At 45.9% G+C, this 27,265-nt stretch overlaps 1 protein-coding gene, 2 long non-coding RNA genes and 1 pseudogene across 3 annotated transcripts; 2 read left to right on the top strand and 2 right to left on the bottom strand.

Annotated features, from left to right (window-relative positions):
* The first annotated feature begins 1,992 nt into the window (after positions 1 to 1,992).
* LOC120702734 lies at positions 1,993 to 19,134 on the top strand (annotated as a pseudogene).
* A 990-nt stretch (positions 19,135 to 20,124) lies between these two features.
* On the top strand, positions 20,125 to 21,542 carry LOC120702730. The gene is made up of 3 exons (XR_005686512.1): positions 20,125 to 20,879; positions 20,986 to 21,139; positions 21,242 to 21,542. It is a non-coding gene; the product is annotated as an uncharacterized LOC120702730 (long non-coding RNA).
* Positions 21,493 to 24,077, bottom strand: LOC120702723. Its single transcript, XR_005686511.1, has 3 exons — positions 23,453 to 24,077; positions 23,210 to 23,363; positions 21,493 to 21,892 (listed from the first exon to the last, which is right to left on the bottom strand). It is a non-coding gene; the product is annotated as an uncharacterized LOC120702723 (long non-coding RNA).
* A 1-nt stretch (position 24,078) lies between these two features.
* Positions 24,079 to 24,738, bottom strand: LOC120654553 (MEIOTIC F-BOX protein MOF-like). The gene has a single exon (XM_039932123.1). The coding sequence runs from the start codon at positions 24,736 to 24,738 to the stop codon at positions 24,079 to 24,081; it is 660 nt and encodes a 219-aa protein (XP_039788057.1).
* Positions 24,739 to 27,265: the final 2,527 nt, after the last annotated feature.

Genomic DNA, 27,265 nt, shown 5'->3' with positions numbered 1-27,265 from the left:
GTGCAATTAGAATTTGAATTCGATGCATGATTTAGAAACTACAACATTTTAAAATTTTAGAGTTACTTGCATGTGGCTGTCACCAATGTAGAATTTTAGGTGAGGCGATGGTCGCACGAACGGACAGAATTATGGCCGGTCGTAAGGAAGTGATTACCTTATAAATAACTAATACTTCAAAATATTTATACAAATAGTATAAACATAAACAAACTTAAGTACTTTCTATAAAAGAAGTATGACGATACTCTTAAATTTCCATCGAAATGACATCTAGTTTTGTCCTAAGTAAAACTTTCTAACTACCGTTAAGTTTATAGAAATACTGCCTCTGTTCTAAAATATAGGTCGTTTGACTTTTTTATCATAAAATTTGACTACTCGTCTTATTCAAAAATTTATACAAAATATCACTTCTTTTGTTGTGGCTTGCTTTCTCAATACAAGTTTTTCGAGAATGACTTAAATTTGACTATATTTGTACAAATTTTTTGAATAAGATGATTTGTCAAACTTGGTGACAAAAAAGTCAAATGATCTATAATTTGGAACGGAGAGAGTATATATTACCATCTATAATAACAAATAACTATATTATCAAGTCATATTTTTGCATTTTTCAATACATTTAGCTAAAGTTAGAGACTTCGAACAAAACTAAAACGTCTCACATTCTAGATCAAAGTAGCAATAAAACAAAACTACAAAGCATATTGATCGTCTAAAATACCCAACTCAAAAGTTAAAGGCACACTGCTTTGTTTTACCAAACAATTGGGCATAAACTGCTGGTCAAAATTTAAACATAAAATAATAACTATGTGCATTTGTTTACAAAATGGGGCCCATGAGTCAGACGTGTCTTCTCAATTATTATTCTACCTATCCGCGCCACTGTGGAGTGTGGACGCTTCTTTCCGCACAGGTGCAACGCTCTGGTGTCGGGAGACACTGGTTTCTGGACGTCACCCGTCGGCGTGGTCTCCCCCGCCACGCGGCGCCAGCAGCCGCAACCGCAATGCTTGCTTCGCCCGCCGCACCTCCCGGCTCTCGCTGCCCAGTTGACCGTGCTGTGTGTCGTGGACGAGATCCAGGGACCAGGAGCAGCATGTCGCCTAATTGTGGAGCGCAGGCAAGTGAGCGTGAGCTGGAATCGATACTTGAAGGAGTTCATGGAGACAACACTTCAGCCACGACGGGGACTGTTAAGGTTGAACAGAAATTTGAAGAATGCACGGATCAATCCCATGGATCCAGACAGTTGCGAACTTGCGATCGATTCTTCCCTCCCGGTCAGATCGATCTTCAAGAGAACTCACGTCCTTGTGGTGCCTAAAACTCAAGCAATGGAAGCTGATTAATGTTGCTGCTAATGCCTGCGGCGGTTCTGCAGAGCTAGCATGGTACCCTGCAAGTATAATTCCTCGCTGTGCACCAGACTGGATGCCCACCAGGTAGGTGTTCGACGAATTGCAAAACAGAGCACCCATGGCATTACACCAACAACAGTATTGCTCAGGCTGTGACGCCGTGTCAATTGTAGCATCCTCTGCGAACCGAAGGAGTTTGTAGGTGGCGATGCTCCGGACCCACCATGCGTTCCACGCTGGGAATATGGTATGTGCAACTCCAAGTGCATCCCACTCACTATCAGCCTCAGATCTGTAAGATATTTAGCTCTGGTGTGTCACTTTGCAACGTAGCCCCTGTTGTGCATTATGGATAGCTAAACTTCAGGAAGATGGAAGGGCCTTTTTTGTATTCTGCATATATCCCACCACTTTTGTATTCACAGCAACAGCGACAGGACTCAGTCTCAAACGGCTTCGTGTCGATGGGGTAAAGGACACAACTCAAAGCAGTCATATGTCATCAGTGAGCCCCCTATTGAAAATTGAAGTCCATGCTAATTTTTTTATAGGACCTAGTTGTGAATATAATTGATAGTACACATAGATGATGTCCACTAGCCTCAACCAGGAACGTGTTGAACCTTTCTTAGATCTCGTAATAACCCAGCTATGGAGGCTGCTGCTGCTGCTTTTGCAGGAAAAGCTGTTACAACATCAGCGATCTCCTATAGCATCAACAGGGCCTTTGACTACCTGAAGGATAACAAGAAAGCAGGAGGTTTGAAGAGTACCAAAGCAAGGTTAGAAAAACTGCTCCCTCAGATCCAAGTGGTCTTTGATGCTGTTGACACAGAACAGATCAGAGATCAAAGTGTGTTGGCGCCAATCTAGGGCCAACACACGAACGCGCACGGCCGCGCAGCGCAAGGAGGGGCTCGATGCAGCACCTTTTCCGTAGGGCGGTTAGACCGGTCAGACCGGTCGCCGGGGTGAGATGGCGAGATCCGACGAACGCTAGCCCGGGAGGGACCCCGTCAGGGCAAGCGCACGTAGGGTTGTTCTAGGATCGGCAGGCCACCTAGAACGCCTTCAGACGTCGCGGAGACGAAGGAAGAATAGAGGATAATGGGGTTGGAAAAGCTAGGGTTGAGAGATAAAAGTAAAGCCAATGAAATAGTAGATTTGTTTTGTATTTTGATCGATTGGATGCCTCAATCGGCCGTGGCCCTTTATATTTATAGGGTGGGTGGACTTGCCCCGTAAAAAATCCTATTACAAGATTTAAATCTATGAAAAATTCTAGTTGTACTCGGACTCTGCTTGGACCGGTCAAACCCACCGGTTAGATCGGTTGGTCGTGCCAGACCAGCTACATACGCGTCGACCGGTCAGACCGCTTGAACATACCGGTCAGACCAGTTCCTGCCAATTTTGGTCGTCAACATATGCCCTCCTGTTCTTTGGCAAAGCTTGCGTGCCAAAGAACACTCTTCTGGACCAAAATTGTCTAAGGGCGATGATTATTAATGCATCAGCCATTTTTTGTGCTAAGGGCGATAAAAATTATCGGCCGTGTCTTATTTTACCTCAAGTTGATGATGAAATAATTTGCTTTGGCCTCCAAACCTTCTTCATGACAATTGGCTTTATTGGCTCGACCTCCACTTGTTGCTCCATCTTCTCTTGATTGCGCAAATGTTGTAACCTTCTCTTTTGAGTGTGAGATAAGTCTAACCTTCTCTTTTGAGTGTGAGATAAGTCTGAGGGACACCACCTCGGCTATAAGTACTTTGAATCTTTCTTCATGTTCTTCTCACCCTCCTTGCTGCAATTAAGATCTTTTTCGACCAAATTATTGCTAATCGGTCTTTGTGGAATACAATTTGGATACATAGAAGAATATTGAATATAATATGGTAGCATATACATCCTACTATAATCCAAGTGTGTATAATAATAAGGATATGACTAGAACCATGGAGCAATCGGCTCAGAATTTGGCGTAACAACACAATTACCTTGACGTAGGCGAGAATCCGATTGCTCACTAGATGTTGACGTTAATTTGGTACCTCTGGCTTCATCTGGCCATTCCTTCTGCTTGTGGACAGCTCCCTCCTTCTCATATTTGGCCAGGAGCTCTTTGAAGCTCGGCCTTGTTCTAGTTCCAACCGTGGAGGAATTTTCAGATTTACTGGACACACCGGTCAGACCGGTCTGGAAACCGGTCAGACCGCCCTGGGGACCGGTCAGACCGCTCGACGTACCGGTCTGACCAGTCAGATTGCTGCCGGTCTTCTTTTCTTTGCGTTGCCCCCCGAGTGTTGATGTTTTTGTTGTAGCTCGAGGAGTCTTATTCTACAGCACCTTCCTCTCAGGTCTCTGTTCTCCAATGATCACATTCTTCCCTTTAGTTGATTCGGCTTGACTTGGCCGAATTAAAACCTTGGGATTTTTCAATTCAATCACATGTGTATGCATTGGAAAAGGATTCTGGTCAATTTGCATTGTAGGAGGAATCAATCGTCCTTCATCTATGGCCGATTGTATCTTTCTACGAAGCACATTGCAATCGTTAGTAGCATGAGAGAAAGTATTATGAAATTTGCAATAGGCACGCCGCTTTAACTCTTCTGCCGATGGAATAATGTGAGAGAACTTAATTTTCCCAATCTTTGCTAGTTCATCAAAGATTCTCTCACACTTGGACACATCAAAAGTAAAATTGATCTCTTCCTTCCGATTTTTGTTAATCGGCTTTAAAGAAGAACAAGTACTCGGCTTGTCACTAGGTGACCACACAAATTCAGCGGCATATACCTCTTTAGACTCATCGTCCGAAGAATCTGAATGATACTCAAGAGCATGAGTATTGGGACGATGATGTCTATGACTTTCTTGCAACTCTTTGCTTTGGCTTTCAGCGGCCAAAGCTCTTTGATGCATTTGATTAACAGCAAAAAAGTCATTGCCCTCTAGTTTTTCTTTAATGTGAGATCTCAAGCCATTAAAAGCTAAATCCGCTAGATCTTTTCAAGTAAGATTCACATTAAAGCATTGGCTTTTTGTATCGCAGAATCTTCTAATGTAATCATTAACAGATTCATCGCGCATTTGCTTAACCGATGTTAAATGGGACAATTTAAGCTCATAACTTCCAGAAAAGAAGTGATCGTGAAACTTTTGCTCTAATTGTTCTCATGAAGTAATGGAGTTAGGAGCCAAAGAACTAAACCAAGAGAAAGCTGTTTCGGTTAAAGATAAAGAAAACAAACGAACTTTCAATTCGTTTATAGAACTAGCTTCTCCTAATTGTGCAAGATATTGGCTGACATGCTCGAAAGTGCTTTTACTATCATCTCCATTAAACTTCACAAATTCAAGCAATCTAAAGCCAGCAGGATATGTAACCGTATCAAAAGACATAGGATACGGCTTTTGGTAAGATAGAGTTTTGCCTTTAATATCTACTCCAAGACTTTCTTTGATCATCTTAGCCAAATCATTCTTACATTCAGCAAGAAATTTCTCAAGATTAATTGATGAATTTGGTTGTGTGGAGGTAGACACGATCTGCTAGTTTGATGTCGCATGACCGGTCTGACCGGTCGATACGACCGGTCTGACCGGTGGAGATGAACCGGTCTGACCGGTTTGTTGGGTTGGTCTGACTAGTTGCTGTCTGTTTTGCCATCGCTGCACGTATCGGTCAAACATCTCGTCTGTGATAGGACCGAATTGTGGCATAGTACCTCTGGGGGGTACTGGTGGCATGTTATAAGTATGAGTAGAATATGGTGGCGTAGAATTTTCTAACTCATACGTTCGGCGAAAGCTAGCCGAACCATGAACGCTTGTAAGCGGATCAGAATATGTTTGCTGAGCCACCAACGCATTTGTTGGTGTTACTGTTTGACCACTGAAATAATTCATCGGCATTCCATACGGCAGTTGACTCACCGGTAAAGTTATCGATGGTTGAGAGACAGGGATGTCAGTAGATTCAACAGTAGAAACAGGCAACGTGTCATCAATTACTGGTTGTTTACCGGCTAATACCATCATTTTTTCAGTAATTAGATCAACTAATCGCACATCTCGCTCAGCGAACAAATTTTTGACTTGCTCCATGGTAACACCAGCAGATGTTTCACTTACAGGGGGTGTTACCTCAGATGCATCCGCAGAAGTGGAGGTGAAGTCGATCTCCTTGATCTTAGTGACCTTGCCACGTCGATCAACCTTGATGCTTGCAAGCACCGCTTTCAGATCTTCTTCATCGCGCTTCTTCTTGCGCTCCTCTAGCAATTGGCGAATATCTTCTGGAAGATGCTCTTCAGTTGTCGGGATGATGTTCTCCGTGTCGACGTTGGCAGTTGATCCCATCTTCTTGAGGTAGATTAGATCGGTTTTTGTTAACCAAGATATTTTGTCCCTAGCGGAGTCGACAAAATATGTTGGCGCCAATCTAGGGCCAACACACGAACGCGCACAGTCGCGCGGCGCGAGGAGGGGCTCGATGCAGCACCTCCTGCGTAGGGTGGTTAGACCAGTCAGAGGGACCGGTCAGACCGGTCACTGGGGTGAGACGGCGAGATCCGACGAACGCTAGCCCGAGAGGGACCCTGTCAGGGTAAGCGCACGTAGGGTTGTTCTAGGATCAGCAGGCCACCTAGAACGCCTTCAGATGTCGCGGAGACGAAGGAAGAACAGTGGATAATGGGGTTGGAAAAGCTAGGGTTGAGAGATAAAAGTAAAGGTAATGAAATAGTAGATTTGTTTTGTATTTTGATCGATTGGATGCCTCAATCGGCCGTGGCCCTTTATATTTATAGGGTGGGTGGACTTGCCCCGCAAGAAATCCTATTACAAGATCTAAATCTATGAATAATTCTAGTTGTAGTCGGACTCTGCTTGGACCAGTCAGATCGGTCAGACCCACCGGTTAGACCGGTTGGTCGTGCCAGACCAGCTACATACGCGTCGACCGGTCAGACCGCCTAAACATACCGGTCAGACTGGTCCCTGCCAATTTTGATCATCAACAAAGTGAAGCGTTGGATGCTTGGTTGTGGCAGCTCCGGGACGCCATTGAGGAAGCTGAGGACGCGCTTGATGAGTTGGAGTATTACAGGCTTGAGGAAGAGGTGAAATTGAGAGATAATAGGGTGAGTGGCTCTCTGCATAAGTGCAAAGGCAAGCTTGTCCAACAGTTTAATCATATGTTCAACACTGGATCTCTGCAGAGGTTAAAAAGTGATGTCAAGACTTTAGATGATGCTGTTGGTGGTGTAGAGCGTTTTTTTTCCATGTCCTCAATCAGTTCGATAACAATAAGCTAAAGCATAGACAAGAAATGGATTTCAGGAACTGGCGTGAAACAAGCTCACTGCCTCAAAGTCTGGTACTTGGCAGAGAGAAGGAGAGGAAGGATATAGTTGACTGGTTCACCCAGGATGAAAGCATTGCACCTGAAGGGACAGTCAATAGTATCCCTATATTTTCTATAAGGGAAAATTCGATTCATGCCACCACAACTCCGTGAAATTGGGTGTCATGTTGAAAATCATGCCACTCAATGGCATGATTTTCAACATGAGATCCAATTTCAAGAAATTGGAGTGGCATGGATCCAACTGACCCTTTCTATAATTGGGATTGGTGGATTGGGAAAGACAACACTCGCTCAAGTTATATGCAACGACGATGAGGTAAAATGTTATTTTGATCTGATTATCTGGGCTTGTGTTTCTCATGATTTTGATGTTGAAACATTAACAAGAAATATCCTTCAAGATGTAACTAGAAAACAAATAAACATTGTTGGCCTAAATGCTCTTCACAAGCAGCTCAAGGAGGAATTGAGTTCCAAAACCTTTCTCCTTGTACTTGATGATGCGTGGAATGATGACAAATTAAGCGATTGGGAAAATTTAATGCGCCCATTGAAATATGGGGAAAAAAGGGAGTAAGATCTTGCTGATGACTCGAATGCAATCAGTATCTGATCTTGCTGCAAGGGCAATGCAGGAAAAGATGTCAGCAATTGACATTGAGTGGACTAGAAGAAACTGACCTTCTTGTTCTATTGAACAGGCATGCATTCTATGGTGTTAATCCTGATGATTACAGAAATCTGCAGCAGATCAGCAAGAAAATGGCATACAAACTAAAAAAACTCGACCTGCGAGGGGCTAGCCGCCCCCCGAGCATTCTTATAAGAAAGAGGCCTTCTAACGCAGGCCGAGAAACCCCCGAACCCCGGCTCTTTCTGACCTTGGGTCTGGTGCCATTTCCTGGAACCGTTACCCGAGCCGGGACCATTACCCACTGGGCCGGAAAACCGTGACGCCAGGCCGGGCCAGGCTGACTACACAGCCCAAGCTATCAGGAGCACAACGAGGGGTGTTTTTTTTCCCACAGGTGGGGAAATTCGCCCCAGTGGGGGCGGTTGCTTCACACCACTCGGGCTAACAACCTTAGGCAATGGCATACAAACTCAGTGGTTCTCCATTGGCAGCAAAAGTTCTTGGTGGATTGCTGAGCAGCAAAAGGGACAGTAGCACTTGGAACAGAATTTTGGCATCAAGCATTTATAATATCGAACAGGGTAAGGAAGGGATCATGATGGTCCTAAGGTTAAGTTATCAACATCTACAGACTCATTTGCAGGCATGTTTCAGGTACTGCAGCTTATTCCATAAAAATTATGAGTTCACAAAAAAAAGAACTGGTGCACTTATGGATGGGCTCGGGACTTATACAACATGTGGATGACAAGATGCCAGAGGATGTTGGAATTGAGTATTTGGATACATTAACCAGGAAGTCTTTCTTCGACATCAAATCAAGACCTCTATCTAGCCGTGACATAAAATGCATGTTTTTTGATGAATAATATGAAGAAAAATATGCTATTCATGATCTTTGCATGAGTTGGGACGCTTGGCTTCAGTAAAGGAATGTGCTAGAGTTGACAGCAATTTTTCAGAAATAAATCTGAAGACTGTTAGACACATGTACATTGAAAACATAAATCTTACTGTGATTGACCAAATCTCTCAAGCAAAGAAACTGCGCACCCTTGTCATGCATTTTCAAGGACAAGATCAAGCAGCACAAGAACTCGTACTCAACAAAGTGTTGGCAGTGTCCAAAACCTTGCGGCTGTTATCCCTAACCACAAATTCTATTTGCAAACTACCTAATGAATTTGGCAATCTACTGCACCTTCGGTACTTGTCTCTCATTTGGGTTGGACAGAACATGACACATGACTCCTGGTTCCCGCAGTCAGTTTACAAGTTATATCACCTGCAAATAATAAAATATGATGATCCTCATCTTGCAGTTCCTGTAAAAGGAGAAATGGACAGTTTCTGCAATCTAGTTAGTTTGCGCCATGTGCAGTTATCATATTTTATAATGCCTATGATTCCTTATGTAGGAAAGATGACTTCTCTACATGAACTATATGGTTTCTCGATCAAACAACAAGATGGATACACTATTTGTGAACTCAAAAATCTAAAGAGCATCTGCCATTTGGATGTTTCAGGTCTTGACAGAGTAACAAACGCAGAAGAAGCTGCTGAAGTTATGTTGAACCAGAAAGAGAATCTATCTGCTATAACATTTAAGTGGTCTCGACCAGGCCCTAGAGACGTACTGCAAGTTAGCCCGATCTCTTCTGACCTATCTGACCCAAGCAAAGCTGAGCAAGTTCTTGACAAACTTCAACCACATCCTAACTCTTGTAAATTGAAGATTCAAGGATATCCTGGTTCTCGATCTCCATGTTGGCTGGAAAGTCCCATGCTCATCAATTTGACATATCTCTGTCTATGTGATTGTAAACAATTGCAGCGACTTCCACCTATTGGGCAGCTACCTTGTCTCCAGTATCTTTTTTTTTCTCGAATGCGCAGGAGAGCTGCGCATCAATATATTAAGAAGAAAGAAAAGGGGGGAAAGAGCCCCCAAAACAAAAATGTTACAGGGATAAAGGATCTGTAACACACCCTAGGAAGAACACACTCTCTTAGACACACTAAACACTTAAAGGACCAGACCACCTGCACAGGGCAATTAGGAGGTGGGAGCTAGGGCAAGGAGATAAGAAACTCCTCGAGCCCCAGCTACAGACCACAGTTGGACCTCTTCTCTAAAGGCTGCCATGACCCGGGATAAATTAGGAGTTCCTCCATCAAACACACAGTAATTCCTGTGCTTCCACACTAACCAAGATCCTAGAATAATGATGGAATTGATTCCCTTTTGAACCTGACCCGAGAACCTGCTGCTAGTTTCCCCCCACCAATGAATAAAGTAGTGATCATCCAACTGTGGCGCCAAGGTTTGCAGCCCAAACTGCTGCAAGGTGTGGACCCAGAACTGTCGGGTGAAGACACAGGAGACCAATAAGTGATCAATTGTTTCTCCAACCTGATCACAAAGTGGGCATTTCGGTGGGTGGTTAAGGCCTCTTTTAGCAAGTCTATCTGTTGTCCAGACCCTATTGTGTGCCACCGTCCACATAAAGAACTTGCATTTCCCTAGAGCCCAACTTTTCCATATTCTCTCCCACGAACCAAAATGAGTAGCTCCAATGAAAAAGGCCTCATAGGCTGATTTAGTGGTGTATATCCCAGAATTTGAAAACCTCCAAATATGTAAGTCCTCCACTTCTGGCTGCAATTCAACAATAGAAAAAGGAGGTCCCAAAGGTAGAGATATTCCACTAGAACCTGCACACTTAAAGCTCCTCTAATGTCTGAAATCCATCTTCCACCTATGAGAGCATCATAAACCATTCTTTTCCTTGCTCTTGCTGGTATTGCACTAAACAAATGTGGCAGGAACTGTTTTAAGCTTTGACCAAGCAGCCAGCTATCTGTCCAAAAACAGGTATTTTTTCCATTACCAATTACCGTTTGAACAGCCATTTCAAAGAAAGAGTGGACTTGGGGCTGTGCTTGGACGGGGAAGAGTACCCATGCCTTTTCAGGCTCTGTTTTCTGCAGCCAAAGCCACCTCAACTTCAGGTCCCACCCCAATTTTTGAAGATCAGAAATACCAAGCCCTCCCAAGCAAAATGGTCTTGTGACCTTTGGCCAAGCAAGCAGGCAATGTCCTCCTCTAGCATCTTTTCTGCCTTTCCACAAAAAAACATCTCCTTATTTTGTCAATTGCCTTTAAAACACAAGGTGGTAACTCAAGAGCCAATAAAATGTAAATGAGCATTGAGGTAAGCACAAACTGTACCAAAATCATTCTACCAGCTTTGGTGAGCAGATCAGCCTTCCAACTTGGGAGTCTATTTGCTAATTTATCAATAATGGGCTGTGCTTGTGCCTTAGTAATCTTATGAGGAGAGAGAGGAACTCCCAGGTACTTACAAGGGAATTCAGAGATCTGACATGGCAGGGCTTCTTGCAAGAAAGCTTTGTCATCTTCAGCACATTGTATGGGAAGAACACTACTTTTCTGGAGATTTGTTGTGAGCCCAAAGGCATTACCAAAGAGCTGCAAGATATCAAGAGTAGTTTCAATATCTCTTGCTGAAGGTCTCAAGAAATTGTCTCTAGTATCTCTATATACTTAACATGGAATCGGTAAGTCTTGTGGATTCTTCATTTTACGGAATTGAGGAACCATATGGACTGCAATCCCTTAAGGTACTACAGATTGAAAACATGCCAGTTTGCACTGAATGGGTTGGATCTGAAGGTGGGAACTTATTTCCTCGGCTTGACACGCTTGTGGTGCGTGATTGTAAGGAGTTGAGACTGCTGCCAAATATACCTACCTGTACTCGACATGTTGAAATCTATAATGCTGGTCTACAAGCTGTACCACTGCCATCATTTTTAGTGAGCTCCAGTACAAGTTCATCATCATCACCAAGGCCAGGCCTATCTCTTTCAAAGTTAATGATTTCCAGCTGCCCAGATCTGGCAAGTTAGTGGCAGGGATACTCACTTCCTGATCTAGAGGAATTTTCCATCAAACAATGTGCAAGTCTGTCGTCCCTATTAGAGATATGTATAGTTGACTTGCCTTATACTCTAAGTCCTGTGGACTCTTACTTGTACATCAAGCCGTCTTGGCTATATATATGAAAGGTCACCCCCCAATCAGGGTGTGTGGTGTTTCCCCAATCTCTATCTCTCTACATGGTATCAAGAGTCCGGGCCATGGGCGGAGCTAGTATGGATGCCTACCCAGGAATACCCAACTATTTTGCTTGAAAATTAAGTATATGTCAAGTATACACACATGTATATGTTATGTTGGGAAAAGAATTCTAGTTTTAAATTTCTAATAACTCAGCCTAACGCCGACACAGAGATGTCACATGCCTCACATCCCACCCGGGCAGTGCATCACATGCAAGGGAGATTACAGATGCACTGACGCTCAACATCAAGTGCCATAGTTGCTCTTCGAGGAGCAGAAGAAGGGGTGTAGCTCGGTGATTGGCTGCCGATAGGCAACCAACCAGTCGGGGTTCGAGCCCCCCCCCCCCCCCCCCCCCCCGGGGTCTCGCACCTTGCAGGAGCCCATATTTGTATTTGCACGGTGGTGTGTATGTTTTTTTAGCATGGATCGCGGAGCTATGAGAAATAAATAGCAAGTTAGTGATTTCAAATATTTGTAGAGCTACTTGCATCTATTTTATTTGGTCTAGTGGAAATAATTTTGTGAAAAATCATCACATGAGAAATGAAAAGAAAAACAATTTTGATTTCTCTTTGTTGCATGGACCATTTTTAATTTGAACTTTTTTGTAGAATTTTGAACTTTTAACATTTTTGTATTGAATGTTCTTTTAATATGGGAATACCCAACTTTTAAATCCTGGCTCCGCCACTAGTCCGGGCCTAGTTTCTGGCTCTCACCCCTTCCGCAACCCTAACTCCCGTGGGCCGCCGCCCGGCCCGCACGTCCAACACCCACCAGGTGCGCCGCCGCCGCACTGGTCCCTGACCGAGCGCCATGTCGACGTCCTCCACCACGTCGGCCACCAACCCTAGCACCGGCCAGGGCACCCTCCCTGCCGCGCACGACTCCGTCGTTCCGGTCTTCGTCAATCCGTACGCCTCCGTCAACGTCAAGACCCACGTCCCCATCGAGCTCGACCTCCCGCTGCCCAACTACAACAAGTGGAATGCCTTCTTCACCACCATGTGCGGCAAGTTCGGCCTTCCAGGTCACATCGACGGCACCGTCGCGACCCGTTTGGCTGATCCCATCTGGAATTAGCCCGACGCTTGTGTGTGCAGCTGGATGTACGGCTCTGTCTCCGATGGCATCCTTGACCTTGCCATGGCGCCTGATCAGACCGCCCGCGACCTCTACACGGCCATCTGTGATCTGTTCCAGGCGAACCAGGAACCGCGCGCTGTCATCCTGAACCAGGAGCTCGCTTCCTCGACTCAGGGTGATCTCCCCATCGAGGCCTACGCCGCGCAGCTGAAGCAGAACGCCGAAACGGCCTCCCCGTGCAGGACCGTCAGGTGGTGCTCACCCTGCTGAAACGGCCTCGACCCGCGCCTCTCCAACACCGCCGATTTCATCGCCAACACGAGGTCGCTGCCATCCTTCACCTCGGCGGTGAACATGCTTCGTCTGAAGGAACTCCGCCTCGCCAACGACAACAAGGTCGCCTCCAACTCCGCCCTTGCTGCTTCGACTACGGCTGCCTGTACCTCTCCTTCCTGCCGCTCCACGCCCTCGTCCTCGCAGCCTCGTGATGATGGCAAGGGCAAGGGCAAGGGCGGCAAGGGTGGCGGCAACGGCGGCGGCAACAGCAGTGGCGATGGTGGTCACGGCGGCAACAGCGGTGGCGATGGTGGTCACGGCGGCGGCCGCAACCAACATCAGCACGGTGGCCAGGGTTCCCAGAGTGGAACGCAACCCGGTGCCCCGCCCAACAGCCCATGGGTTTGCTTCAACATGTGGACCTGGGGCCCACAACAGCACCGTCGCAGGTGTCGCATCCTGCGCCGGCGCCCGCCGGCTATCCTGCGCCAGGTGGCTGGGACAAGGCGGGTCTCATTGCCGCCCTGAACCAGATGGCACTTCAGGGTGCCAATCCATGGAAGCTCGACACCGGAACGACATCGCACATGTCCTCCAATGACGGTATCCTTTTCTCCCGCCTTCCCCATTTGCCGTCTTTCATTTCCGTCGGCAATGGCTCTTCTATCCCAATTTGTAGTCGTGGCACTTCTACCTTGTCTCTAGCTGATCAAACCTTTAAACTCAATAATGTTCTTGTCGCTCCTCAATTTGTACGCAACTTACTATCTGTTCGACAGTTTACTCGCAACAATAACTGTTCGATTGAGTTTGACGCCCTTAACTTTTCTGTGAAGGACCCGAAGACCAGGACCGTGATTCTTCGCTGCAATAGCGATGGGGATATTTACACCATCCCTTCCAACCCGCCCCAGCCTCCTGTCATCTCGCCGATGCCTCCGCCTTGCTTGGCATTCACGTCTTGGTCATCCTGCGCCTGCCGCCATAGCTTCACTTAATAAGTTATCAGCTATTTCATGTAAACATACCACACGTGGTCTCTGTCATGCTTGCCAGCTTGGCAAACATTTTCGGTTGCCATTTACTAGTTCATCATCTAGCACTTTAGCTCCCTTCGAACTCGTTCATTGTGATGTTTGGACATCACCAGTGCTCAGTATTTCTAGTTTTAATTAGCGGAAGAAGTCTATTTTTGGCCATTGAACTATTTCCCAAGTTTGGTTTTAGCCATCGAACTCCAAAACCGGGTATCCTTGACCACTCAACTCTGCAAACCGTTTACATTTGACCATCCGACTATTTTGAAGGGTGGTTTCGCTGACGTGGCTGACACATGGCGGTGGGCAGTGCCCACATGTCAGCCCTCCTCTCTCCTCTCCCTCCCTTCTTTCCTCTCCTCTCACCCTGCGCTGGCCGCCGCCCTCCCTCCGCACCTCTCCAGCTCACCTGGCCGGCCGCGCTGGCCCGCGATGGAGTTCCAGCTCGCTGGCCCGGCGGCACGGGCCCGCGGCGGAGCTCGAGCTCGCCTGGCCGCCCCTTCAGATGGCCGGCGGTGGGCTGACCGAGGCACAGCGGCCAGCGGGCAGAGCAAGGACTGGTGGGAGGGCGGTCGGTGAGCTAGCGTCGAGGCTGTTGCGGTGCCGCGCGGCAGCCTGACGCCGGGCAACCGGCGCGAGCGGCACCGCTAGGAAGCAGCGGCCGTGCACGGTGAGGCGTGAGGGCGAGGGGGCAGCGGGCAGTGGCTGGGCCACGGCGAGCCGTGCAAGGGCAGCGCGGAGCTGTGCGGCGGCGAGCCACAGTAGGGGTGGTAGGGAGCAAGGCGGCGGCGGCCGAAGCAGCGGCGGCGGCGGGCTGGAGCAGCGGCCGGTGCACGAGCAGCGGCGGGCTTGAGTAGCGGCCGGTGCAGGGGCCCCGCGGAGCCGGCATGGTGGCCGGGGCTGGGCACCGTGGCGCCCGAGCGGCCGCTGGGCCCCGTAGAGCCGGCGCGGCGGCTGGAGTTGGGGTGGCGCAGGCACAGCGGCTCGCCGGATGAGCGGAGCCACGCGGCCCGCGGCGCAGTGGCTCGGCGGAGGAGCGGGTCAAGGCGAGGCGAGCGGAGGTGCGGGCCCGCGGTGGAGACAGGGGACGGCGGCGGCGGTGGCCGGAGCTGCGCGGCACGTGGATTGGGAAGAAGGGGAATGGAGCTTGACGTGTGGGACCCATCTTAGTCAGCATGCTGACATGGCTAGTAGATCCAGCGTGGCAGTGAAAACCAGGGTCAAAACCACTTAAGAGGGGCTAAATGGCCATTTGTAAATGTTTTGCAGAGTTGAGTGGTCAAGGATACCCGGTTTTGGAGTTCGATGGCCAAAACCAAACTCGGGCAATAGTTCGATGGTCAAAAATGGACTTTATCCTAAATATTATCTTGTGATAATTGATGATTTCAGTCACTATTGTTGGACGTTTCCTCTTAAGCAAAAAATCAGAGGTTCATAATCATATTGTCAATTTCGTTGCTTACGCTCACACTCAATTCAGTTTGCCTATTCGCTGCTTTCAGGCAGATAACGGCACCGAGTTCGTCAACAACGCCACTGCTACGTTCCTCGCTGCACGTGGCGTTCTTCTTCGCACCTCGTGCCCTTACACCTCTGCTTAGAATGGCAAGGCTGAACGAATGATGCGCACCTTCAACAATACCATCTGCACCCTATTGATCCATGCCTCCATGCCTCCCACCTACTGGGCGGAAGCTTTGGCCACCGCTGTAGTTTTGCTCAACCGGCGCCCCTCCACGTCCATCAACAATGACATTCCCTATCATCGGCTATATCACAAGATGCCAGATTACTCCATACTTCGGGTCTTTGGCTGTCTATGCTATCCTAACCTTAGTGCCACAACATCTCACAAATTGGCTCCTCGCTCATCAGCCCGCGTCTTCATCGGTTACCCTTCCTCCCAGAAGGGCTATCGCTGTTTGGATCTCTCCACTTGTAGAGTGATCATATCTCGACACGTTGTGTTTGATGAAGCTAACTTTCCGTTCGCGGTTACCAAGCCGCCACTGGAATCACTTGACTTCCTTCTACAGGGTCGTCCTTCCGCGCCAGCTCCGTCCTCGGACGTTGAGCGAACGCGGTCCTCCATCGATCAGTCGTACCTGGCCGACCAGGACCCTACCATAATTGGCATGGCCCCATCCGCCATGCCCCACTGGTGCTCGCTGGCCCTTCAGCGGCGCCTGCAGAGCCTGCACAGGCCTCTGCCCCGGTCGGCTCTCTAGACGACCACCAGCCGGCCGCTGCGGCCGTATAGCGGCCGCCTGCCGGTGCTCACCGGCCTCTCCGCATCTACGTCCGGCAACTACAACCTCCGGAGCACGTCCAGGGCCCTGTGCGGCCGGCTCCTCTTCAGCACAGGGCGGCACCGGCTCCTTCTCCGATACCTCGCGCCCAGCCCTCCCTTGGGCCGGCGCGGGTCTCCGTGCCGCGTGCGCCGGCATCGTCCCGTCCGGTGACTCGGGCTCAGACGGGCTCCCTTCCACAGCCACCGGACCGTCTCAAGCTCTCCGCGACTCACGCCCTCACCACTCCCGGCCAACTATCGCAGCGCCCTCGCCGACCCCAATTGGCGCGTTGCGATGGTTGACGAGTACAGGGCGCTCATCGACAACGGCATCTGGCGGCTTGTTCCTCGCCCGCCTCGTGCCAATGTCGTCTCCGGCAAGTGGATCTTCAAGCACAAGTACCACTCCGATGGCTCCCTCGCTCGCCATAAGGCCCGGTGGGTCGTCCGCAGGTTCTCACAGCAGCATGGACTCGACTACGACGAGACTTTCAATCCGGTTGTCAAACCGGCCACGATTCGGGTCGTCCTCAGCCTCGCCGTATCTCGCTCCTGGCCGATCCATCAGCTCGACGTGAAGAATGCCTTCCTTCATGGTCATTTGGAGGAGACAGTCTACTGCCAGCAGCCGCCTGGATTTGTTGATCTGACTGCCCCAGATCACATCTGTCTCCTGCAAAAGTCCTTGTACGGACTCAAGCAGGCTCCTCGGGCTTGGTACCAGCCCTTCACCAGTTACATTAGCACCCTGGGTTTCGCTGCTTCGGTCTCGGACACCTCTCTCTTTGTTTACAAAGAGGGCGGTCATATTGCGTACTTGCTGCTCTACGTCGATGACATCGTCCTCACAGCTTCCTCGACTGCCCTACTTCACCGCATCACTGAGCGTCTACACTCTTAGTTCTCCATGACAGATTTGGGAGATCTTCATCACTTCCTTGGGATCTCTGTCACCCATTCTACTGATGGTCTCTTTTTGTCTCAGCGACAGTATGCGGTGGATCTTTTTCAGCGTGCTGGCATGGCCGAGTGTCACTCTACAGCTACACCCGTTGACACTCGAGCCAAGCTGTCTGGCAACAGATGGTGATCCTGTTGAGGATGTCTTGCAGTACCGAAGTCTCGCCGGTGCACTTCAGTACCTCACGCTGACTCGACCCGACATCGCCTACGCTGTTCAGCAGGTGTGTCTCTTCATGTATGATCCCCGCAAGCCTCATCTTGCGCTGCTCAAGCGGATCTTGCGCTATGTGAAGGGCACACTGTCTATTGTTCTTCACATTGGCACTGGACCAGTGGATCGCCTCACAGCCTACTCTGATGCGGATTGGGCCAGCTGTCCTGATTCCCGACGGTCTACTTCTGGCTATTGTGTCTTCCTCGGCGACGATCTGGTGTCTTGGTCTTCCAAATGCCAGACCACAGTCTCCCGCTCGAGTGCAGAGGCTGAGTATCAAGCAGTCACACATGCTGTGGCTGAGTCTTGCTGGCTTCGTCAGCTTCTTCAGGAGCTTCATATGCCCTTGTCTTCAGCGACCCTGGTCTACTGTGACAACGTCAGTGCTGTATATATGACGGCTAACCCTGTTCATCATCGTCGCACGAAGCATATAGAGATTGACATCCACTTTGTCCGAGACAAGGTGTCTTTGGGACAGGTTCGAGTGCTTCATGTTCCATCCTCTCATCAGTTCGCGGATATCATGACCAAAGGCTTACCTAGTTATTTACTAACTTTCAGTCCAATCTTTGCGTTCGGGATCCTCCCGCTTCGACTGCGGGAGGGTATTAGAGATATGTATAGTTGACTTGTCTTGTGCTCTAAGTTTTGTAGACTCTTACTTGTACATCAAGCCGTCTCGGTTATATATATGAAAGGTCACCCCCCAATCAGGGTGTGTGGTGTTTCCCCAATCTCTATCTCTCTACCGTGCCTACCAGAGGATTCATTTCGTTCATTTTCCAATCTGAAGACCTTTGAAATAGTGAGGTGCCCAAATTTGGTGACAGGAGAGATCAGGTTGCCCCCTACAGTGAGAGATATCAGATTGGGATCATGTGGTGATGCTGAAACTCAACTGATCTACTCCTTGCAAGGTCTCAAATCACTATGGCGGTTGTTTTTAGATGGATGTGCAATGCCATTACTCCCTTCTGACGTATTCGCGAGTTTGACAGGGCTGACTTTTGTGTTGTTTAGTGACTGTGCAATGGCATCCCTTCCCTCCATAGAAGCCTTCTCAAGACTGACAAAGCTTTAAAATCTAGCTATCTAGGATTGCAGAGAGCTTGTATCACTGGATGGAATTCAAGGGCTCAATTCACTCGCGTTCTTGGCAATCACTGGCTGTAGCAGGCTTGTTCAAGACTCATCTGATCAATCAGTGGAGGGTGCTGATCTATCTGGCTGTGCCTTGGAGCTCGGTGAGCTTGATATCGACCACCCATCTATCTTACTCAAAGAGCCATTAAGAAGCATAACCACTGTGAAGGGGCTTCAAATTTTTGGTGGTCCTGAACTAACACTTTTACCTGAGGAATGGCTTCTTCGCAACCGTCAAACCCTTCAAGAGATAGTAGTGCGTGATGCTTCTCATTTGCAATGTTTACCGCAAGAGATGGCAAGTCTGACCTCCCTGCGGTCATTGAAGATATCCAATGCAAATCTGATCCAGATGCTTCCAGATATGCCTGCATCTCTGAGTAATCTAAGCATGGACAATTGCCACTGTAAGCTTAAGGAGAGGTGCAAAAGGAATGTTGGCCCTGATTGGTGCAAGCTAGCACACATTCACGATGTGGATATTTCCTAATATGTGGTACATTATAGTATTAGGAGTATGTCACAAATGGGATCTGCTAAAACAAAGCTTGTCTGTGCCCATTGCTCCATTAGCACTGCGGCACTCTCTGTCTCCGATGACATGCATCTGCTGGTACGTCTTGGAATTCTATAGTTCTCTATCGCACTTGTCCATTTACCTTTTGAATTGTGATTAATATATTAGCAGACTAGATGTGTATTTGTATTTTTCGTATCCATGGACCATCGCATTATATGCTCAATAATGCTGACAAATCTAGCTGCCAATGTCAGAATGTTGTAAGTCATAATTAATTATACCTTTTTAGTTAAGTCTCGTTTATGTTGACTGGTTAAATTATCCGATTAAGCCCTCCTAAGGTGCCACCGCCATTTCTGTTTTGCACCTGGATTATTGAGATCAGTATAAACTGAAGTTAAGCGCACATTTTTCAGCTTCTAAAACCGTCAGATGTTTGTGCCTTGCAGGCGCTTTCATTGAATGCACATGCTTGGCTTAGGTTCCAGGTATACTTGAAGGCAGTCAGCTTTTGTCCATCTTTAATATCCATCTTGTACCTCAATTTGTGAACTCAAGTGCGAAAGAGCATAAGATTCAGTATCCAGTTCATACAATAGAAGAACCATCAAGAGCAAAGCCGACTCTGTTACAGGTATAAAATGTGAAAGTTATCAATATTGAACAGACAACTGTTCATGATCTTCAGATTAGGGTAAAAAATGAAATATGATATTAGATGAGTAGCTGGTACAGTCTGAGTATGACTGAGGTGGAAAATGAGAATAGCAAAGGCCTTTCTTCTGAACGATGTGATATGAGGGGAATGCAGAATCTGTTTGGTTGAAGAAGTAGATCGGAGTATTGTTCTTGTTATCCTTTATGTCGTGTTTATATGAACTGACAGCTTGTGCTTTTGATATAATATAAACTGTTCGATAGAAGGTGTTGCTGTGAACTCCCATGTTAACTGCATGAGTAGACACACTACCACACCAAATTGATTTCGAGTGCCACCAGATGATATAAACCCCTGATTGATTGTAAGCATGTGAGCGAAAACACAAAGATCGGTTTAAATACTAATTGATTCCATTTGGATTCAACCGTGCAAGGTGCCTTTATGCTATATTCGATTAAATTTGTCATCATGATTCATATGAGAAGAGTGCCCCAAGAAAATGTCACCACAGGTTTATGAATCCACCCATGTCGCTTCTTTTGTGACGTTTTTTTTTCCTGATTTCAGCTTGTCTCCATGGTGTACTTTCGAATGTATGAATATCTTGGTCGTGTTGTACGTCTGTGCTCTTTACATCGTCTGGATCAGCAAGTTCAAAGGGAAGGGAATTTGATTCCAGATAGCAATACACCACCAAAAATCAAAATTAAAGAATTTTCTAAATTTTGGCTCTCCTGCAACATTGGTGGAGTAATAACAAAATGACAGATTTCTTAAATTTGTTTAGGCTCCACCAAGGACACAGCATCCCTGGATCTGTGTGAGCTTAGTAATCGCCAATCCATCACCCTTACTCAAAGAGACATTAGGAAACATAACCACCGTGAAGGGGTTTCAAATTTCTGATGATGGTCCTCAACTGAGACTTTTACCTGACAACAATATTCTGCGCAGCAACCTGCCTGTTGGAGAAAAAAAAAACAATATTCTGCGCAACAACCTGACCAAGGCCACATAACCATGCGGGGAAGACAACAGCCAGAGATATACAAATACAAGGACAAAAATGCAAGGATATAAAGTTAGAGCGTTTTTTCAAGGAGGCTGTGATCAAATGAGGTGTAAATTCGCTCACAGAAATTACGACAGGTTTGCCTCAACAAATTTTTTTTTGTCAAACTACATTTGTAAAATCGTGAGCTCTGAAGTCCTTTAATCATGTGAGCGTAATAGTACTCACCCAGCATTACTGCAGATTCAATCCTAGCATAACAGGAACTGGGCTCAGCATGGAGAAGATACATGATACTGGGTTTCTTCTGACATTGCATAGGCATGGACGCTACCTTGAGTATGCTAATTATTGATCGGGGAAGAAGGTAGCCAAAGCCATAACAAGGTCAAACCAGGTACAGCTAAATGATTGAAACAACTAATTGCTGACTCCTAAGTGTTCCTTACAGCTAAATGATTGAAACAACTAATTACTGACTCCTAAGTGTTCCTTACAGCTAAATGATGTTTTGGACGTCTGCTGGCTTTCATTGCCAGCAGGGACATTGCCACGTGGGAAAGACAACAGCTGGAGATGTACAAGGACAAAATTGCAAGGAGATAAAGAGCGTTTTTTCAAGGAGGTTGTGAATATGTGATCAAATGAGGTGTAAACTCGCTCACAGAAATTACAGGGTTGCCTCAACAATTCAACATGTGTAATTTTTTTTGCCCAACTACATTTGTAAAATCATGAGCTCTGAAGTCATTTAATCATGTGAGTGTAATAGTACTCACCCAGCATTACTACAGATTCAATCCTAGCATCACAGGAATTGGACTCAGCAAGGACAAGATATATGATACTGAGTTTCTTCTCAAATTGCATAGAACATGGACACTACCTTGAGTATGCTAATCATTGATCGGGGAGGAAGGTAGCGAAAGCCATAACAAGGTCAAACCAGGTACAGCTAAATGATTGAAACAACTAATTACTGACTCCTAAGTGTTCCTTACAGCTACAACTAAAACTAGGAACCAGAGATGAAAGACATCCTTGGCTGGCAGCAACGATCCTTCCCTGATGGAGCTTTGCATCGTATCTTGTGTAATATGCTAAGTGGTACCAGATCCATCTTCAGCCAAAACCCCATGTTGATCAAAAACTGCAAAAATATGAAAAGAACAATAAGTTGCTAAGGAGTGCCATCTGAGAAATGAGAAAAACTTCACAAGGGAACTTGAGATATTGGAATAGGCTTCAGCCATTTGAATTTCACTTGATAAAACAGCTGGGTATCTACTTATTTATTCCAGCACTGGGTGGATGTCGATGTTCTACCAAAATGAAGATACAGAAGAAACCCTATTTATGATTAATCACTCCCCATTCAGAAGATATGATGTTTTGGACGTCTTCTGGCTTTCATTGTCACCTTCTAGCTTCTAACTGAAATACTGAATTGAAAATTCTAAGACTATTATATTTTGCAAATATATTTCATAGCATTCCCTACGATATCATTTGCACATGACCATTTAAAAGAAAAAATCATACATAGATGCTGAAAATTGAAAAGTTTGGGTGAACACTTTTCAGTAATATAGCACGAGTTCAACAGCAGAGGCATCTGACCAATTTCCACTACAAAGACCCATGACAAGAACATCAAGCTACATGTGTTGTTATGATAATCATATAGCCCTGTTACAGAATTTTAGCTAGGGATATACTGATATAGGAGTGGAAGACCAGGTAAACAAAATAAGTCAAATAATATTCGAAAAGTGGAAAGATGGAAGACCAAATCAAATGACAGAACACACATCACCAAAAACTTTTTAAGTCGGTGACACTAATGTTATTATGTGAAAGCAATGGAAACCTGGAATAACAAGAGCAACTAAGAAGAATTCATGGAGACATCGTTCACTAGTTCCCACGGGACAAATAGAGGATTCAATTACAAATATAGCAATGGTAGTACACTGCTGCATATGTAACTATGTAGTAAAATGCTACATAGATACAAGGGCATTTGATTGCCCATATAAAATCTAACTTGTGAAAGAACCATTTACCATTATAATACTATAATGTATCAATGTATGCAACTCGGTCAGTTGGAACTGTTTGACAAGCTAGCATATCATGTTACCACTTTAAATTATTAACAGACCCATTTATGCTATGGTTCAGAACTAATCTGCAAGCTAACACACTCAGTATGACTGTCCAGAACTACCTGAATCTGACATTTGAACAATCTTCAGAAATCAGAAGTGATTGGCAAGTTAAGATGTACGCATTATAAATCATTTTAAACACTTTAACTGATTTTGTTTTCTTATTTTCGTCCGCCAAAGGTATTAAAAGAGTAACATCTCTCTCAGGTTGTCCAACATTTACTGTTTTTCAAATGAACTTAGAAGTTTCTTCATTCATTACTTGCTTTCTTTCCCACAAGTGAGCAGTGGCTTACTTATGCCAAGTTTACTCAGAAACTTCAAAATATTGAGAACCACTTTATCAACCATTTCACATTTGACTTCAATTATCTGAAGGAATTCTGATATAGCAGATGATAACTCTTCCGGATCAGGGATTCCTTTCATTTCCTCTACACATTTAGGCACCTATAGTAAGAGGAACCAATTTGATAAGATCAATCAACAGTGTACAATGATTCTAAAATTCAAGAGCTGCATATTTATAGAATGTATACCTCCAAAAATAGCTGAAGAGTGAGCTTCTCCACAAAAATAGCTGAAGAGTGAGCTTCTCCAGAACTGGAGAATGTTCAAGGATACATGCAAGTGGATGTAAACTATCAGGCTCAGACCAGTATTTGTTGAGTAACAAAGTCTTCAACTTGCTAAACGTTGGGCAGCATCTCAAGTCCCTTTTGAAAATATACTGGACAAAGTGCAAGCAGAAAAGATGAAATACTAGCATGACAATTAAAAGCCACAAAAATACTAGTTGTTGGCAACACAAGCACAAAAGCAAAGGCTAGTCTAGGTGACATTTCTCAATAACCTCCAACAATATAGATAATGCAGAATATATAATGAGATGAATATAATGACAAAGGTAAAAGACAAGAGTCCAGGTATACCATTACAGGATTAAGAAAACAATGTCAATTTTTTAGCTTCTGATAAACCTTTTAGAAGCACACAACTGTCATGGCCATTGCCACTGTTACCATCTTTGTCACAAGACTTGCAATCACAATCCCAATAGTTTGCATGCCATTGTTTGCACTCGTCGAAACATAACTCAGGTATTCTGACAAATGCTTCCACTAATGATACCATGGTCCCAAGCACAGGAGTCCACCCATAAACTTCATCTAATCGCAGTGAGACCAGATTCGGAGCACAAATACTGAGTGTGGTAAAAGCCGGAAATGGACTTAGTGATGCTCAGATGTTTAATTGAATCGGACAAAATATTCCGGAACGAGAATTCACATTCGTTGAACTCTAGATGTTCCAAGACCGGGCAGCTTGAGAAATCGGCGAAACTGCTGTAGACCCCAACACCGTGAAGCTCTAGCCTTGCAAGATGCTTGGAGACGAGAGGCAAGCCGTGTAGTTTAGACAAGGCGTGGAAACTCTCAAAGTCATTGTGCAAGCGGAGCCTGAGAAACCGGGCTTTGCGCGTCACAGCATAACGGAACCAGATGCTCAAGCTGGGGAATTCTTCATCGCTGGACCCCATGAAATTAAGCTCGAACGTGTCGAGAGGCGCGCCTCCGCGGGAGAGAAGCAGGTTGTCGACGAACTCCCCGAGCTCCTTCACGGACCCTAGGAACTTGCCGTCCCCGCCGCCGACGACGCGGAGGGCCTTGGCGGACTTCCAGAGGTGGCGCCAGCGCCGGGCCAGCACGCAGGTCCGGATGGCATCCTGGGCTGGCAGGAAGCCGAGGATGTCCTCGAGGACGCCGTCCGGAAGGGCGCCGATGCGGTCGCCGCCCCTCCCCGGAGCGGCGGCCGGGGCTTCCATGCGCTCTTTCTTTCATGGAGTTCGTTGAGATCCACGCACGAGACAGGAAACGGGGCGTCGAAGACTGGTGAGGGGAGGGCCGGAGGGGGCGCGGAAGAGGAGCGCCGGTGCGGCGGCGCCGACGACGTGGGGACGCCGGCCGACGACAATGGCTCGTCCGTTGCTCGAGGAGTCGAGGGAGCGCCTCTTGGGCTTAGTTGTTAGTGGGCTCATGGGCTGTCTCCATGGGCTGAATTTGCTTGCCACAAATTATAAACGTTTCAAGGGTTTTTCAGGAAAATAATAATATGGTTAAATACACTTTTGGCCCTTAAACTTCTCCAACCGTACCACTTAGGCATACGACTTGGATATGAAATACAATTTTGAAATATTGTGGATCTAAGTGATCTAGTGAGACAAACTTAACAACTGCTAGTGTAATTAACTCATAGTAATAATACTTGGTATACTTGGATCATCCAGTATCTTGCATTCTAAATGACCTCAAAACAAAATTATGTGGACGTTAGAGCATCTCCAAGAGTTCTTATATTCATGAATAGCTAAAATTCTGATATAGCTATTATGTAAAACGAAATAGCTAACGAAAAAAAGATGAAATCCAACAGTTTTTTCAAAATCCAAAAAGGGATGGCTAGCGCTCAACGCTAGACAAAGATGTCCAGCGGCACCCCCTGAATAAAAAACGAGGATAAAAGACGAGGTACATAGAGTTCTGTTGGATGGAAGTTTTTTTTTATTTTTTATTTAGCTAACTCATCTAAGATACAAAGAGTTCTCGGAGATGCTCTTACTGAAAGTCTTTTATACTTTGCAAAGTCAAGTTAGTCGATGGGACAATGGAAGGTAGTTCCACGTTGATCATTGAGATTTGACCACGAAGGGGTGCGTTAAGTCAAATTGATCCAATATGCATGCCATGACACCGTGAGAAAAGTTTAAACACCACCGACTTCATTAAGGCAAGAAGACACTGCTTCTCTCCACCGTTTATGTTTGATCCGAACTCATTTTTACCTATTTCTAAAGTGAACACCGCTTCCTTGTTGACTTTTCTCCATCTCGGGGGATCCAATAGCGGGTGGTGGGTCCATGGATGAAAAAGATTGAATCAACATCGAAACCAGATCGATGTTGAGCTAAGGGTTTGAAATCATATGGAATTAGTGCTTGGAGATAAAATAGAAAAAGATAGAAATCCTTCACTAACACGTGCTACATTAATATTTTTTAACTATAATATAAAAATATTATTATAAATATGAATATATGCATTTTTATATATTTATTATATACTAATCAATATATTTATATAGCTTTGTAGTATTTGCCCGTAGCAACTATGGACATATTTGCTAGTATTATGTAATGAACAATTTTTGCGTGACGAAATTCCACTGGACCGTTTCATCTTGTAGTTCCTAAGAGTGTCACGCCATCTAGAATGATTTTGAGTTGATGAATGAAACAACCCTTCTTCTATCTAATGCATAATTCCAACCAATAGATCTTGAAAATTTCAACTTTTCCTATTTGACATTTCCGTATTCTACTGGTTAACTCGCACAAGCCGAATCTTACCAACTAAATCTAGTGCATTCTCTTGCATGGGATGTGGTCACATCACCCACCAACTAAATCTGATGCATTCTCTTGCATTGGAGGTGGCCACATCACCCCAAATTACCTCGGCTGTCGGATTGGCCAGGAACTTGGGATATAAATTTTGCAAAAAAAAAAATCCTGAACACAAAAACAATCCGCAGTCCATGAATGACAATTTTGTAAAAGAGCCACCAAACTTGGTGAATGTTAATTTACAAAATACTTCTAAACTTTGACGAAATCGACACACACTTTATTGAAGGCTATTTTATAGAAAACCTCTGGATTTGAGTAAAATCAACCAGCACTCTGCCTACGTCGCTTTCATATAAAACTCCTGAACTTTGGCGAAATCAGTCTGCACTCTACAAACATCTGTTTCATAGAAAACTCCTGAGACTTTTGCGAAACCAACCCCCTTGATATTTATTGGTGATGGGTTAAATTGTCTCCCACCCTTACATACCGCATGTACCACAACATTGACACATATGATGACTATCTCATACATGTTTTCTCGCTACGGACGTATGGACGAGCCATAGACATATTTCAACGCTTCACATCTCATACACATACATTTAACAACCCGAATCAAATTTGACTGAGCCCGCAACTAATAAACTTTATAAGCACTGACATTTTTCTAGTATATGTAGATCTATATCACTGGAAGTTTTTCAGTCACGTGGAGGCCTATGCTACTGTTCACGAACGGATGCCCGGCACCTGGCATGTTATGCCTCGCGCCGATTTTGCGTTTTTTTCAAGCGGTGTGACATTGCCCAGGAGTTCATCCTTGATCCGTGTGCCTGAGCGGTGGGAAATGGACACAACTGACAGCTGTCGTCCTTCACTCCCAAAAAAATCGAGCGCAGCTCAGTGCTCGCCCCGTGCCCACACTCGGAACATCCGCCGG

This window comes from Panicum virgatum, chromosome 1K, assembly GCF_016808335.1.
Source record: "Panicum virgatum strain AP13 chromosome 1K, P.virgatum_v5, whole genome shotgun sequence".
NCBI classification, from domain to species: Eukaryota; Viridiplantae; Streptophyta; class Magnoliopsida; order Poales; family Poaceae; genus Panicum; species Panicum virgatum.
The sequence above is the reverse complement of the archived record's forward strand: the minus strand, read 5'-3'. Positions and strand labels throughout refer to the sequence as shown.

Excerpts from the sequence above, each read along its gene's own strand:
- LOC120654553 (XM_039932123.1), bottom strand. The coding sequence starts at position 24,738 with ATGGAAGCCCCGGCCGCCGCTCCGGGGAGGGGCGGCGACCGCATCGGC.